This window comes from Heterodontus francisci, chromosome 10 (assembly GCF_036365525.1).
Source record: "Heterodontus francisci isolate sHetFra1 chromosome 10, sHetFra1.hap1, whole genome shotgun sequence".
NCBI classification, from domain to species: domain Eukaryota; kingdom Metazoa; phylum Chordata; class Chondrichthyes; order Heterodontiformes; family Heterodontidae; genus Heterodontus; species Heterodontus francisci.
In genome coordinates, this window is record NC_090380.1 from 70,970,765 (window position 1) to 70,988,435 (window position 17,671).

The window sequence follows — 17,671 nt, forward strand, 5'->3', positions numbered from 1 at the left end:
CAGGCCTCAGGGAGGGAGGGGTCTCACGTGGTTGCATGGGAGGGGGATCGGCCCTCCCACTCTTCCCGATGTCGAGCCCCTCGTTCAGGCTATAGTGGCAAGAGGCCCTTAATTGGGGGTTAATTACCCAGTTAAGCGCCTCAGTTGGCAGCGGGCCAGGATTGCCGTTCCCAAGCCTTATTGCCGCAGACCAAATTTCAGTGGAGGCAGGATTTTTATGCTCTCCCTATCTCCAAACTCGCCCTGGCGAGTGTTATACACTTGGCTCTAGCCAGAGAGGTTCTTATACTGTATTGTTTAAACATTAATCTTTATTGAATAGCAACTATATACCACAATAGCCTGTGTGTCTCCTTCAAAAGCCACGCTATAACTGTTCTTGACTCTCGCACATGATCTCTTATCTCATCCTGGTGTGCGGTAATCTTTACATTTACATGAAGGGGATACTGTGTACCCCTGCCTCCATAAACAATGGCCGCTCTGCGCCATTGTTTATTTCTGTGAGTGAAGAAGCAATGGCACTCCAGTCACCCCAAGTAATGGGAGGGTGTCAGAAATGGCAAGCATGTAAAAGTTATCTGGCTGGTGGGACAATCAATGCAGCTATTACAATCTGAACGTGGTCTTGCTATGCCACTCTGAGTGGAAGCTAAGATAGTCATGCCATGCCATGCCACATGGATGATGCATGAAAGCATCTGATGCACCAGTCAACATCAATGCCTGCTCTGTTAGGAACCTTCAAAAAAGTGAAGGAACCGAATTTAATGGCAACTTGGAGATGGGGATGGTTCACCCTATAGTAATTGATCCGCTTCTTCTGAGGATCCATATAGAAACATAGAAAAATAGAAGCAGGAGTAAGCCATTCAGCCCTTCGAGCCTGCACTGCCATTCAATACGATCATGGCTGATCATCCAAACTCAGTACCCTGTTCATGCTTTCTCCCCGTATCCCTTGACCCCTTTAGCTCTAAGAACTACATCTAACTCTTTCTTGAATATATTTAATGATTTGGCCTCAACTGTTTTCTGTGGTAGAGAATTCCACAGGTACACCACTTTCTAGGTGAAGAATTCCCTCCTCATCTCAGTCCAAAATGGCTTACCCCTTATCCTTAAACTGTGACCCCTGGTCCTGGACTCCCCCGCCATCGGGAACATGCGCCGCAGGCAAAACGAGCAGGCAGGTGCAGCCCACATAGAGGCCCCCGGTTGTGAGCAGCAGCAGCCCCCAAGGAGAGCTCACCACTATAGAACACCACACACCTACAAGTCCCGTATGACATACCTGCAGATGCGTGAGAGCCAGTGTCAGAGGTGACTGCAGATGTCGAGAGAGGCGGTGACACATCTCTGTGCCCTGCTGTATGATGACCTGCAGCCGATGGGCTTCAGTGGACATCCTATGCCCGTGGCCCTCAAAGTGACAGTGGCTCTTAACTTCTACACCTCTGCATCATTTCAGGGGCCCACCAGAGACCAGGGTCACATAGTCAGCAGTACACCACTGAATCAGGGAGGTCACCGATGCCTTGTACCAGAGGGCCGGTGACTACGTCCGCTTCACGACGGACCCTGGGAGCCAGGCCCAGAGGGCCACTGGTTTCGGCTCCATCGCAAGATTTCCACAGGTGCAAGGGATCATAAACTACACGCATGTGGCCATCAAGGCTCCCACCGGGCGACCAGCTGCATACCTAAACCGAAAGGGCTTCCACTCGCTCAATGTACAGTTAGTTGTGATCACCGTAAACGCTTTTGAAAATCTGTGCCTGCTTTTCAGGCAGCTGCCATGATGCCTTCAACCTGTGCCAGTCCCAGCTGGCGATGCTGGGCACCACACTATAGGAAGGATGTGATTGCACTGGAGAAGGTGCAGAGGAGATTCACCAGGATGTTGCCTGGGCAGGAGCATTTCAGCAATGAAAAGAGACTCAAAAGGCTAGGGTTGTTTTCCTTAGAACAGAGAAGGATGAGGGGGGACATGATTGAGGTATACAAAATTATGAGGGGCATTGATAGGTTAGATAGGAAGAAACTTTTTCCCTTAACGGAGGGGCCAATAGCCAGGGGGCATAGATTTAAGGTAAGGGGAAGGAGGTTTAGAGGGGATTTAAAGAAAAAAAAATTCACCCAGAGGGTGGTTGGAATCTGGAATGCACTGCCTGGAGGGGTGGTAGAGGCAGGAACTCTCACAACATTTAAGAAGTATTTAGATGAGCACTTGAAATGCCACAGCATACAAGGCTATGGGCCAAGTGCTGGAAAATGGGATTAGAATAGTTAGGTGTTTGATGGCCGGCACATACACGATTGGCCGAATGGCCTGTTTCTGTGCTGTATAACTCTGACTCGATGATGCTGTACATTGAACTGGCTCAGATAGAGATGTGGGTTCTTGGAGACAAGGACTACCCCTTGCAGACATGGCTCCTGACACCAGTGAGACACCCCACCGCTGCTGCAGAGAAGAGATACAATGCCAGCCACGGAGCAACAACAGCCACCATTGAACAGGCCATTGGCATGCTGAAACTGCACTTCCGCAGCTGCATAGATCAGGTGGTGCCAGAAAGGATAGCTCGTATAGTTGATATTTGCTGTGCTCTGCACAACAACGCACACAATAGGTGGGAGGCCTTGCAGGATGAGGACAGATGTGAGCAGGGCTCCTCATCGGACGAAGAGGACACTGAGGACTTACAGCAGGAAAGGCGCATGGGAGGACAGAGAGCATACAAGCGCTGCATGCAAGGCGAGCAGTGAGCCATATCTGTGCTAGCAGCCTGACTTGAGGAAGCAGGTGCTGGGGCACTTTAAATAGGGCCCCAGCACCTGCGCCTCAGCTGAGCCAACACCAATCACGGCGCTGTATGTGCCACCCTCCCGCCATGTTATTTGGGGGTGGGGCTGCGCGTTGCATCAATGCTACTGAGCCGCCGCGCTGAATATTGCGGCAGCTCCACAACAGGCAGTCCGCGTGGGTGAACCACCATCTTCAAAGCACGCCGCCAATAAAATTCAGCCCCTGATTTCTATGAGCAAAGTAGATTTTAAATTCCATACGTACTGTGCCAGAATGAAAGTCAATGCCAAACGAAATGCTTCAATTTTGTTAGTGACTTTCTTCCTATCCAATCCTGACTGGCAAGCTCACCTGACAAAACCTTTAAGCTGTCAGCTCTCTGCAAATCCAAAATTTCAATTCCCAACCCCAACTGGCCCATATATAGTAATAAAGAGTATTGAATCACAGAATTGTTACAGCACCTGAGGCCATTTGGCCCATCGTGTCTGCACCGGCTTTCCAAATGAGCAATTCACTCAGTGCCATTCCCCTGCCTTCTCCTCATAACCCTGCACTTTCTTCCTTTACAGCTAATTATCTAATTCCCTTTTGAATGCCTCGATTGAACCTGCCTCCACCAGTCTCTGGCAGTGCATTCCAGATCCAAACCACTTGCTGCGTGAAAAAGTTTTCCCTTATGTCGCCATGCTTCTTTTGCCACTTACCTCAAATCTTTGGCCTCTTTTTCTTTATCTTTTCACGAGCGGGAACAGTTTCTCCCTATCTGCTCTGTCCAGACATCTCATGATTTTGAATAACTCTATCAAATCTGCTCTCAACCTTTCTCCAAGGAAAACAGTCCCAACTTCTCCAATCTATCTTCTGTTACGACTGAGGTGGGAGGAGTGCACTGCCATTTCTAGTTCCACTTCTCCACAGGTCACAACATATATTTAAATGTTTAACAGGTACTGATTCGGTCAATCATATACTCTACTCTTTATCCCAGAATAAAATACACCAACCAGGTTTCTTTAATAAAGAACAAAATTATCCTTTTATTACCAAAACAAGACTTATATAGCAATGAAGCAAACAATTAACACACAGATTGAAAAATGAAAGTTCCCTTTTTAAATTAGCCCTTCACACAATCACACTCACTCTGAAAAAAATACAGAAATTCTCTCTCTGCAGATGTTTGTTATAAAAAAAAACAAAAATAGAATACTTTGGCCAAATACTTGTTAATTCTTGAAGAGAAAAAATATGGAAAGATGTCGGTTGTCCTTTTTTCTGTCTGGCTTCCAAATTATGCATCGACAGCTGTCACTGGGATCTTCCTAGAACAGTTCTTTTCAGGCAACATTGAGGATCATTTGGCAGGCCTTTCAGGAGAAATGCAGCAACAGTTTCAGTCTGTTTCTTACACTTGTTTCTCAGGGCTTCTAAAAGAGCTCGAAAAGCTGGCAGGCTTTTCAAAGAGATGGAACAAGCTGAGTTGGGGTTTGCTCCCTTGGCAAGTTTTCTCCAACAGTTTTTTTTAACACTGTCCACAGCAAAACCAAAAACAATCGCTCCAAAAGCGAAACTCGAAACAGCAGGTCAAAAACCTCTGACCCTCATAAATCTTGCCATGTCGTTTCTCTGTAAACATCTCCTCTTCGTCCAAGGTTTCTGGTTTTTATTTATCTTAAATCACATGATTTTCTTAGACGCATCTCATCCAGTTTTGGTGCCTTATCAACTTTTAAGTACAGACAGCCTATCTAATACCTCCTCCTTATCAATTTTAAATCCTTCTAATGTATTAATTACCTCCTCTTTCACCATGGCCCGGGAAGCATCTTCTTCTTTGGTAAAGACCGATGCAAAGTATTCATCTTATACCTCAGCTATGCCTCCATGTGTAAATCCCCTTTTTGGTCCCTAATCGGCCTCAGCCTTCCTTTACCACCCTTTTACATATGCCTATAGAAAATTTTGGGATTCCCTTTTATGTTAGCTGCCAGTCTCTTTTCATACTCTATCTTTGCTCCTTTTATTTGCTTTTTCACTTCCCCTTTGAACCTTCTATATCCGGCTTGGTTCTCCATTGTATTATCCACCTGAGATGTGTCATAAGCACGTTTCTAATCTCTATCTCTTTCGTCATCCAGGGTGCTCAGGATTTGTTTGCCCTACCTTACCCTTTTGTGGAAATATACCTTGACTGTATCCAAACTATCTCCTCTTTGAAAGTAGCCCAGTGTTCAGGTACTGTTTTTCCTGAAAACCTTTGATTCCAATTTATCTGACTCAGAGCCAGTCTTAACCCACTGAAATAAAAACAAGAAATGCTGGAACCACTCAGCAGGTCTGGCAGCATCTGTGGAAAGAGAAGCAGAGTTAACGTTTCGGGTCAGTGACCCTTCTTGCACTAGATGGCGCATCTTGATTGGAACTGTGCCCTTGACAGTTTAAAAATTAAACAATTAAGACATTTCAATATTTATGGGCGAGGAGGGGTGTATACCCAAAGAGTGACCTGAACATTTCATACTGTTTTAAGCTGGAGACGGGATAGAAACTCATTTCAAGCAGGGATTTCAATGAACAAATTCTGCAAGATTTCAGAGATGAAAGCTGCCCTGGCCGACAAAACCAAACAGCCACGCTGCACAGGAAACCGGGTCAAGCAAGGCGCATGCGCGTCAAGGGGGCAGCAGGGCTGGGAGGCGCCTTCGTACATGCGCACTGCTAGTTCAACTGTGCAATTGGGCGCGGCGTGTCGAACGTGTGGGTGACGTGTCTGGTGCGCCGCAGGGGGATCTGTTCCCATGGTGATGAGCGCAGCATGTCTCCGCCCACTATTTCTTCTCCTTTGGTTTCGGGGGGGGGGGTTATTGCTGGTCACACCTGTACAGCTGACCACCGCCATGGGGGTGGACGAAGCTTACAAATCAATGGGCGAGATTGGTAGATACCAGGTTTACCTCGTCGTCTTATTAAATCTGTTGCAGGTGAGTGGTCTAGTTTTGCTTTCAACAGTCGAGTCTGAAGGAACTTTGCTGCTGTCAGTTGGCAGTCATGTTTCAGGAGAGGAGAAATCTGTGCCAATTTTGAGCTGTACGTGAATTGGCTTTTTGAGAGATAAAACGATGCTACTGCAGATGGATTTGTAAGATCAGGTTTTCCATCGTTAGATGAGGCAAGGAAGGAGAGTGATTGGTACAAGTTTAACTTACATTTATTAGCTATTTTATACAGAGTTCAACATTGCGCCAAGGGTGAATTTATGATTTTAGTCCTGTTGGTGAAAGTTCATAAAACTTTAATATGAAAAGTGGGGAAAATTGGAACTCACTGTTTAAATTCAGAATTCTGGTTTACGTTCTTAGAAAATGCTGAGGCGCCTCCCTAGTACAGGCAAACTCTAAACATATGTGCTGAAGAATTTAAACGCCTGGAAAGGGGGGGAGGGGGGGGGGAAGATTGCTTCTTGGACGAGATACTAATTTGACTGAATAAATTAAAAGTTCTGCATAGGGTGGAAGATTGGAGGCTGGCAAGGAGACCGTTGGGATGATTGGCAGGGATATTGCAGTAGGAATAATGGCAAAACTGTCAGCAACTTCTGGAGCCTGCACATGCATAGCTAAATGTGGAAATCCAGAAGTTGCTGATACTGATTCTACACTTCTCTATAGGATGTGCTGCTGAAATACCCTCAGGCTCCAATCAATTAGAAATCACTAAACTGATGAGAACTTGCCTTTTTATGCTATTAGTCTTGCTGTAAAATTCCCTGAAAGGATTACACTTTTTTGAATGAGGTGTAACTGGGATATGAATGACTTGCTAAGTTCAGAATTACTACTGAAACACCTTTCTGGCCCTGAACAATTAGCTTACTATTTTATTTCTTCATTATGATCTGCATAATTTGAAAAAATGGTTTTACAGTTTTTGATATTTCACTTTCTGCCTTAATCACGTGTACGTCCCAATCATTTATTTTGCTCTCTGTACTAAAGGAAGTGGCCCTGGAAATGGTGGTCATCTTCCAAAATTCTATAGCAGTTCTGGAGCAGTTCCTACAGATTGGAGGGTGGCAAATGTAACTCCACTATGTAAAAAAGGAGGGAGAGAAAAAACAGGGAATTACAGACCAGTTAGCCTTACATCAGTAGTGGGGAAAATGCTAAATAAAAGAATGTGATAGCAGAACACCTGGAAAGCATAAACGGGATTGGACAAAGTCAGCAGGGGTTTATGAAAGGGAAATCGTGATTAACAAATCTACTGGATTTTTTTGAGGATGTAACTAGGTAGAATAGAGAAGAGAAAACCAGTGGATGTGGTGCATTTGGATTTTCAGAAGGCTTTTGATAAGGTCCCACATAAAAGGTTAGTGTGCAAAATTAAAGCACATGGGATTGGGGGTAAGGTACATGGATTGAGAATTGGTTGACAGACAGGAAACAGAGAGTAGGAATAAACGGGTCTTTTTCTGGGTGGCAGGCATTGACTAGTGGGTACCGCAGGGATCAGTGCTTGGGCACCAGCTATTCACAATATATGTTAATGACTTGGGTGAGGGAACTAAATGTAACATTTCCAAGTTTGCAGTTGACACAAAGCTGGGGGGTGGGGGTGGAATGTGAACTGTGAGGAGGATGCAAAGAGGCTCCAATGTGATTTGGACTAGTTGGGTGAGTAGGCAGATGCAGTTTAATGTGGATAAATGTGAGGTTATCCACTTTGGTTGTAAAAACAGAAAGGCAGATTATTATCTGAATGGTGATAGATTGGGAAAGGGGGAGGTGCAACAAGACCTGGGTGTCCTTGTACATTAGTCGCTGAAAGCAAGCATTCAAATGCAGCAAGCATTTGGGAAGGTGAATGGTGTGTTCACCTTCATTGCAAGAGGATTTGAGTACAGGAGCAAGGATGTCTTACTGCAGTTATACAGGGCCTTGGTGAGACCACATCTGGAGTATTGTGTGCAGTTTTGGTCTCCTTATCTGAGGAAGGATGTTCTTTCCATGGAGGGAGTGCAAAGAAGATTTACTAGGCTGATTCCTGGGATGGCAGGATTGACGCATGAGGAGAGATTGGGTCGACTAGGCCTATATTCACTAGAGTTTAGAAGAATGACAAGGGATCTCATAGAAACCCATAAAATTCTAACAGGAGTAGACAGGCTAGATGCAGGGAGGATGTTCCCGATGGCTGGGGAGTCCAGAACCAGGGGTCACAGTCTCAGGATACTGGGTATGGCATTTAGAACCAAGATGAGGAGAAATTTCTTCACTCAGAGGGTGGTGAACCTGTGGAATTCTCTACTGCACAAGGCAATGGAGGCCAAGTCATTAAATATATTCAAGAAGGAGATGGATGTATTTCTTAATGCCAAAGGGATCAAGGGATATGGAGAGAAAGTGGGAACAGGGTACTGAATTAGACGATCAGCCATGATCTTTTTTGAATGGTGGAGCAGGCCCTGCATCTATTTTCAATGTTTCTATGTAAAATTTAATTAAAAGTGAAGGATAATGAGTACATTTTACTTGGGTTGCTGTCCGTGAGAATACTTCAGTGTGATTGGCTGCTTACACTGCTTGATGATATTACTGTTGCTGGAATCCTAAAGATACACTTGACATGGTATCAGATTAAACTAACATTGGAAAAGGGGGAATCCATGTTACAGTGATTGCTAGATCTTTGTGGCCAACTTTCCTTGAGGTCAGCAGTGAGGGCTATCACAAATGACACTTGACAGGAGCACGATAAGGCAATTATTTTTGGAAAATCAGTGGATCTGCAATTTACCCCTCAGGACTTTATTGTATTCCCTGAACAATACCTGAGTTTGCTCATCAGTGTTATACAAATATTAATGGCATCAGGTGATAAGAATCAGAGAGAGATAAAAAGCAAATTGTTTTAAAGTTAAAAGCAATTTTCTTACCCTACTTGTCGAAGGTTAAAAATCCTGCTATAACTGCAGGTGTGGTTGGTAAAGGGTACATGCGGCTAATAGAGAGATTCGTGAGAAGTTGAAATCTGTTTAAACAAAAGTGTCAGAGATGCCGCCATGTCCTATTCTAAGCCTTCCATTGACATATGACTTTAACAAGGTAGCTGCCATGGACCTAAAGGTATGGGACAAAGCCAGAAATATTTTCATTCTACATTTTATAAACTTCGCAAGTGGATTTAACTTTTCTACAATAATCGATAGTAATGACAAAAGGGTAATTCTTGACAAAATCATGGAGAAATGGATAGGAACTGGAGTTTGGAGCACCAGCTAAGTTTATGACTGCTAACAGGGGAATTTGCCAATCATGTGTCCAGAGATGTGATCATGTTTTGAATCACGGTCATGAATGCTGCAGTTGAAAGTCCTTTCAGCAATGGATTCTGAAAGGAATCATCAGGTTACCGATGAAATATTGCATATATAATTTTAGCTGATAACCAGACTGCAAGTTGACAACCACCTTGGCATGGGTGATTCATGCAAAAAGATTCACTCCAGATGGTTGGAGACTATAGACCCTATCAATTAGTCTTGGGCAGAATCCAGATTACATTCTGTGCTGTGCGATAGTCCTCCTGCTCTAGAAGGTACTACAGTCAGTTCCATTTTTTTCCCTGCACATTTGAATGCTTTACACACTGGGAAATGGGCTTTCATCGAGGCTGAGGTCCCAAAGAATATTTGGAGATATTTGAGGCATCAGCTAAGACCATCGGAGACAGAATTTAATTCAGGAGGTTTGGTGTATTATAAAAGAGAGGGAATGGAAAGCCCCTAGTAAGATAATAGGTTATGATAGTAAGACAGTACTTATCAAACACCCTACTGAGCCAGCAGCGCTTGAGATGGCTTGGCCATGTGAGCCACATGGAAGATGGTAGGATCCCCAGGGACACATTGTGCAGTGAGCTCGTCACTGGTATCAGACCCACCGGCCGTCCATGACTCCGCTTTAAAGACGTCTGCAAACGCGACATGAAGTCCTGTGACATTGATCACAAGTCGTGGGAGTCAGTTGCCAGTGATCGCCAGAGCTGACGGACAGCCATAAAAGCAGGGCTAAAGAGTGGTGAGTCGAAGAGACTTAGTGTTGGAAGGAAAAAAGACAGAAACGCAAGGGGAGATCCAACTGTGTAACAGCCCCGACAACCAATTTTATCTGCAGCACCTGTGGAAGAGTCTGTCACTCTAGAATTGGCCTTTATAGCCACTCCAGGCGCTGCTTCACAAACCACTGACCACCTCCAGGCGCTTACCCATTGTCTCTCGAGACAAGGAGGCCAAAGAAGACTTATCACACGTGGCAATCAAATTGTTGAGGTTCGTTCCTCATGATTGATCTGTATTAATTACAAAATCTTGGACTCTGAGCAGCTGATAGAAGTAAACGATGCACCTATACCTCAAATGCTCAAGTGTTTTGTGATTGTCCTGAGGAACAGAGTACAGTAAATCCAGGGCTGGATAGTGGTAATGTGAGTGATCATGACACACAGGACAGAGCTTTGCATCCAAAGGCCGATTGTCCAGAATGCGTACTGGAGTGATGTATATTCCAGTGCGGTCTACTGGCAGGTTTAAACGTTGGTTGAATTTTCAGGATGATGGCTAAGAAGCGAGGCCCATGGACTGGCAGAATGGAGTGAAAGAGTGGAGAGCAACAAGGTGCAGTGGAAGTACTGATGATGGATTTAGAAGTGACTCTTGCATCAAAAAACAATCATGTACTGAAGAAAGATCCTCCGATTAGTGTAAGAGGGAAATCTTGCAATGGTCGTCCTGACAGACATAAAAATACAAGTAGAGGCCATAGTTTGAATAGATTACATGGTGAAATAAAGGCCACAGAAGTGTCCCAGAACAGACTTAGAAGCAGAGGTCCTCATGATCATGAAGCTTTAGTGGCTGAAAATAAACTTGCAGAAAAATTGAGAGAGGCAAAACAAAGGGAATTATTTAGTTGGAGAAAGTTTGGAGTTTATTCTGAGGAGTAGATAAGGGGAAATCAGCTTTTCACACAGGAGGATTTGTATTGATAAAGCCCTCGCAGGTGGGACTTGTAGGCTAAAGTGAGGCTACGTATTAGGGATTTTGAAGAGCGACTGGGTGATATAAATATTAGACTCTCCCACAACTGGAAAAGTATCTGGAAAATCATTTTGGGTTATTTGGCTATAAATTCATTGAATCAGTTGACATAAAAGCTGCATTTCTGCAGGGTGATACTTTTCAGAGAAGTGTTTCTGAAACTATCCAAAGAGGCCACAGATGCAGATGGAAAACTATGAGGACTAAAAAAAAAATGTGCCTATGGCCTGAATGATGTTTTCAGGATGTGGTATTTTTCGGTGAGATCTGTTTTGTTCAAAATAGGTTATGTGCAACTAAAAGCAAAACCCGCAGTGTTTCATTGGCATCGTAAAGGAAAATGGTCGGGCATCTTCATGATGCATGTTGATGATTTCTTCAGGCATGCTACTGTGGAATTTGAGAAATGTATCATTAAGATTAGAGTAGAATTTAAAATTGGGTATCAGGCTTTTGGGTTTTTCAATATATTGGTTTAGATATTAAGCAGAGTAGGTCGAGAATAACTTTAAGTCTACAACCCTGCTTAGAGAGTGTTATTCCAATCCCAGTTAATCATGCTCGGTCAGCACAGAAAGATGATCTTGTATCTAAAGAAGAGACTGACCAATCAAGCTTTGCAATTGCTCAATCATAGAATGGTTATAGCACAGAAGGAGGCCATTTGGCCTGTTGCGTCCCTTCTAGCTAAGAGCTACTCAGCTAGTCCAACTCCCCTGTATTCCTGCAAATCTTTTCTCCTAAATTATTCAATTCCCTCTTGAAAGTGCACTCTCAGGCAGTGCATTCCAGATCCTAATTACATTCTGCATAAAAAAAGTTTTCCCTCATGTTGCCTCTGATTCCTTTGCCAATCACCTTAAATTGGTGTCCCCTGGTTCTTGACCCTTCTGCCAATGGGACCAGTTTCTCCCTATCTACTCTGTCCAGACCCCTCATGATTTTGAACACCTCTACCAAATCTCCTCTCAACCTCCTCTTTAAAGAGAAGAGTTCTAGTTTTGCTAATCTATTCATGTAACTGAAGTCTCTCATCCCCAGAGCCATTGTCGTAAATCTTTTCTGCACCCTTTCCAATGCCTTCACGTCCTTTGTAAAGTGTGTTGCCCAGAATTGGACACAATACTCCAGTTGAGGCTGAAGCAGTGTGTTCTAAAGGTTTACCATAACTTCCTTGCTTTTGTACTCTATGCCTCAACTTAGAAAGCCCAGCATCCTGTATGCTTTATTAACTACTCTCTAAGCGTGCCTTGCTGCCTTCAACAATTTGTGCACATGTACCCCCAGATCCCTCTGCTCCTCCACCCCCTCTGGAATCGTATCCTTTATTTTATATTACCTTTCCTTATTCTTCCTACCAAAATGTCTTACTTCACAATTCGCTGCATTAAATTTCATTTGCCACTTGTCTGTCCATTCCACCGGCCTGTCCAGTTGAGTTGGTTGGGCACTCAGACTAGAATAGATGCTAGTTTTTTGTAGTGGAGTTAAGTGCTATGGTGAAACATCCTAAAATAGAGAATGTTTTCATGGCAAAAAAATTTAAAAATCTGGAGAAATACATACTGACGTTTCCATCCTTAGGTGACCCAAATGACATGAAATTGGTCATTTTTAGTGATGCTTCACATGATAATCTTCCTGATTGGTATTCAAGTGCAATAAAAATAAAGTGCTGGAAATACTCAACAGGTCAGGCAGCATGTGTGGAGAGCGAAACAGAGTTAATGTTTCAGGTCTGTGCCCTTTCATAAGTTCTGATGAAAGGTCACAGACCTGAAACGTTAACTCTCTGCTTCTCTCTCCACAGATTCTGCCTGATCTGCTGAATATTTCCAGACCTTTCTGTTTTATTTCTGATTTCCAGCATCTGCAGTATTTTGCTTTTATTTTGGGTGTTCAAGTGCAGCTAGTTTCATAATATTTCTTGAGTAAAAATGGAAAATGTTGTCCTCAGCTTGCAAAACTAAGAAAATAAAAAAGATTAAAAGTACTTTAGCTGCTGAAACACTGGTTTTTGTGAGGCAGTAGATGTGGGATTCCTAATTGAGATCTGTACAAGGGACATATCGAAGATAGTATACCCATTGAATGTTATGTAGATAATCATTCATTGTGGAATAATGTACACTACTAAAAGTGTGAGTGACATAAGGTTACAGATTGACCTTGCTGACTTGAAACAAATGCTGAAGAGAAGGGAAATCTCAAATTTAAATAGGTGGGTGCAAGTCATCAACTGTCTGTTTACAAAAAGAACTGATTGTACGAAAAGATTGTTAGGGATCCTAGAGGAGGGGCATCTGGCGATGTAATGCTTTGTACAGAATATCGAGGTTTTTGATTTATTTTTGTTTGTGCGTAATAATTTTATCTATTTAGAGAGAGGAGTGAATCTGTTGATTGTATCTTAATTGTTTAATTTTATGCAGGTAGTGGGCATTCACTTGAGCCCCTATAAATAGACACAGACTAAATCTGTGGTTATAATAAAAGCAAAATACTGCAGATGCTGGGAATCTGAAATAAAAACAAGACCTGGTGGAAATACTCAGGTCTGGCAGCATCTGTGGAGAGAAAAACAGAGTTAACGTTTCAGCTCAGTGACCCTTCATCAGAACTTCATCAGAATGAGTTCTGATGAAGGGTCACTGACCTGAAACATTAACTTTGCTTCTGTCTCCACAGTTGCTGCCAGACCTGCTGAGTATTTCCAGCATTTCTTGTTTTTATTATCTAAATCTGTGATTGTTGGGTTAGAAGGTGTATGCTTGTAATGTGTAAAACTAAATAAATATTAAAGTGTCTAACGATTGGCTCCAGTTCTAACCTACACCTACTGGCTACCTGGAATAGGACATCAGTAGCTAGAGAATGGAGTTTGTCATGAGGGCAGAAGACAATTTGCTGCAGTCATTCTAATGTTTAAAAAGAGGAAATTGCACTGGATGTTAGAACAGAGGAAGTGGAGGTGTCAAGAAAGTTGTTAGAGCTGCATGTCATCAGAGTACATGTTGAATCTGACGTTAAAACTTCAGATATGCTGCCAAGGGGCAGCATGCAGATGAGACATAGGAGGAAATCAAAGATCGATCCTTGAGGTAATGGTATGGTGGCAAGGAGACAACATTGTTGGCGATTTTTTGGCTGTGAATGGGTAGGCAAGAGTAGAACCAGACAAAAGGAATGCCACTCAGCTGGACAACAAAGGAGGGGTGTTGAAGAAAAATGATGTGTTGAGCCGTGTAAAAGGCTGCATAGAGGTTGAGACAGATGAGGAGCAATAGTGCACCATGGTCACAGTCACAGAGGAAATAACTTGTGATTTTGATTCGAACCACTTCAGTGTTGTGGCAGGAAAAGTTTCCATACAACCATTGAAAATTTACAGCACAGAAGGAGGCCATTCATAAAATTATGAGAAAAAGTATAGAAACTCCTCCATGGATAAATTTTTGAATTACTTAAAGCTTGTCCTTTTTGTCCTGCATCCTACTTGCATTACAGTGATCAACATTTATGGTCAGTAATTTTTGACATGGTCAGTAATTTAGACCCAGCCTGAATATAGTTCATTGCTTTGATTATTAGACAATCAAAGCCTATCCAAAATAACTTCTCCGAATATAGGCATTATGACTTTGTTGAGTAAATGTAAATCTTCAGAAAATAGGTGTAATGTCTTGCACAACTGACCTCTTGCCTAAATGATGGCCTTGTATGAGTTAAGTGTGTGTTCATTGATGCAGATCACTGACATTGGCCATACTCACTCACTGTCCAATGATTCCTTTCTTACTTTCTTTAGGTTTTTGTTGCTGCCCAGGCTGTCTTCATGACTATAGTTGGAGCAACAACACCTTATCACTGGGATTTTGGAAAAGTTTCACCTGATCAGAGTAAGAACACCACAGCCAATCAAAACCAGCAGTTTAAACACTGGCTTCATTTGGTAAATAAGACTGAGATTCAAAAGCATGTACATTTTGACTCGGGATCCTCATCTGTTGTCAGAGAGGTAGGTGAGAATTCGAATAAATGGCCACCTTATTTTAGATTTATTGACTTAACATGAATTTATGATGAAAACTTCAGGGGGCAGAACTTTATTGGGCACCGTGCTCTGTTGCGGCGCCCTTTGAACTTGGCGGGGCACCCACATTTGCTGGCCGCTGCCGAGCCCCTGCCATATTAATCGCGGGGGCTCATTTCCATAGAGGCCGTGCATCGCCCTCCCCATGTTATGTGGGGTGAGGCAGGACATTCGGCGCAGTGAGAGAGTTTTTGACAGCTGTGCAGCAGGTGTTGGGGCCCTATTTTAAGCACCCCAGCACCTGCTTCCTGACAGCTATCAAAGAATACTCACCTGAGTGCTGAAGAGTGGGGCTGCTGTCATTCTGGCAGCAAAGCAGAAAGTGCTGCAGAAATCCAGCAGGTTAGGCAGCATCTGTGGAGAGAGAAGCAGAATTAACTTGTCCAAGTTCACAGACCTGAAAGTTAATTCTGCTTCTTTCTCCACAGATGCTGAGCAACCCCAGCACTTTCCGCTTTGCCGCCACATACCTACCCTGCTGAGTCCCAGTGTCCTGTGAAGTTGCGATCCTCTTCTCCCACTCAAGTGTAACATTCCTTCTTGTAGGCCTGCTGCACCTGGGTGAATAATCGTAAATTTGCACATTCCAGGACATGAGACCTAAATAGAGCATAAAAGGTATTAGAGGTTTACAGAGAACACACTGACACAAATGGGAATGCATGGGTGTCAGAGCAATGCAAATACGTCTTTCACTAAACGTTCCTCACCAGCATGTGTGTCCTTTTCTCTGTGCAAATGATGTGTGTCAGCATGTAGTCCCTTTGCATCGTTGGCCCTTCAGGAGAGCCAGCGTATGCAATAACATCATTGCCATGCCACCATTACGCATGAGCATCTCCACGGATGCAGTGACGTGGACATTGGCTCAGTCAGCTGCAGCCTGTAATGCTTTACACAAGAATGCTGCAGATGTGGACTGATGCACAGCAGGTGAGCGAGGGTGATGTGTGACTTGCAGAGCTCATGTTGGTTCCTATGGAGTAGACAGCCTTTGTCTGATAAGCCACTTCCGTACATCCCTAGCTCACTGCTAGCCCTGCATGCAGAGCCTGGGTGCCATCTGCCTCCCATGCGTTTTTCATGTTGTTGATCCTCAGCGTCCTCATAGTCTGAGGCGGAATCCTGTTGCCGTCTCTCCTCATCATGCCAAGACTGGCTCCTATTGGGTGCGTAGTTGTGCAGAGCAGCAAAGAAAGGAGCTGGTCTTTTCGGCCCGTAGTACGAGGCATCACCCTATCCATACAGGCATTGGAGGTGTTCTTTCAGCATGCTGATCTCCTGCTCAATGGTGGCTAATGTAGCTCAGTGGCTGGCGTCATATCTCTCCTCTTCAGCAGTGGTGGAGTCTCTCACTGGTGTCGGAGCCATGTCTGCAAAGGATAGCCCTTATCTCCAAGAAACCACCCTTCTATCTGAGCCGGGACTGACGCAAGACCCATGTGTCATAGCAGCTGTCTGAGAAGCGTTCACACATTCACAGCAAGCATCTGCAGTGATCACATACCAGCTTCACCTAGATTGAGAGGGCTCCTTTAATGATGGTGTCTGCCGGTGGTAGCCTGACGGGAGGCCTGATGGTCACATGAGTGCAGTCTATGAACACTACAACCTATGGTTCTCCAGCAATGGTGCCAGAACCAATGGCCCTCTGGGCCTGGCTGTGAGAGTCCGTTCTGAAGCAGACATACTCACTGGCCCTCCGGTGCAGGGCATTGGTGACCGGCCTGATGCAGCAGTGCACTGCTGACTGTGTGATCCCATAAAGGTCTCTGGTGGGCCCCTAAAAAGATGCAGAGGCGTCAGGCTTGAGAACTGCTGCCTCTATGAGGAACAAAGGCATGGGATGTCCACCAGAGCCCATGGGCTGCAGGTCATCCTTGAGCAGGGTACAGAGACGTGACACCACCCTTTCTACATGCGCAATCGCCTCTGACACTGGTGCTCTGACATCCGATGGCATGTCATGTGGGGCCTGTAGATGCACAGCAAACATAATGGCGAGCTCCCCATGGGGGCTGCTTCTCACGACCGTGGGCCTCTACGTGGATCGCACCTGCCTCTTGATATTGCCTCTGGCGCATACAGATCCTCAGGAGCAGAGGATCACACAATATAGGATGAGCCATACCTATTTCCATGATAAGTGAAGTTGAACCCTTCATGTATTCGAAGGTTCCTAACAGGGCAGGGATTGGTGTTGACTGGTACATCAGCTGCTTTCCTGGGTCAACTATGTGGCATGCTACGGCATTGCCCATCTTGGCCAACATTCTGAGTGGCACAGCATGACCACATCAAGATCCTACCAGCTGAATTGATTGCTCCCTTGATCCATATAACCTTAATGCTCTTGCCCTTTCTGGAACCCTTCCCACACACACGGTGCCCAGTGTACTTTTGCTCACTCATAAACACGAACAAACACAGAGCGTACACTGTTAACGGAGGGATAGCACACAGTACCTCCCTTCATGCCAGCAGAGCTTTCCCACCAGTAATCCCATACCCCTTCCCTTTAAGAATGCAGAGTCAGGCCCCTGTGTATCCCCCCCTCCCTCCACCCTTCCAGTATGCAGAGTGAGACCTGAAAGAAACTTACCTTCTGCCTCTGGACCCGCTGGCTTTTCCAATCGTGAACAGGACGGCACGTGACGGCTGCCCG

The 17,671-nt window shown here is 44.4% G+C and overlaps 1 protein-coding gene across 2 annotated transcripts in view; it reads left to right on the forward strand.

The window, feature by feature from the left end:
- The first annotated feature begins 5,623 nt into the window (after positions 1–5,623).
- Positions 5,624–17,671, forward strand: part of LOC137374515 (solute carrier family 22 member 15-like) — a 68,291-nt gene continuing 56,243 nt past the window's right edge. For both annotated transcript variants that reach the window (XM_068040715.1, XM_068040717.1), the window contains exons 1-2: positions 5,624–5,796; positions 14,722–14,931. In XM_068040715.1, the coding sequence (XP_067896816.1) occupies positions 5,713–5,796; positions 14,722–14,931 (294 nt within the window). In that variant the 5' untranslated portion in view covers positions 5,624–5,712. The remainder of the gene's footprint in view (positions 5,797–14,721; positions 14,932–17,671) is intronic.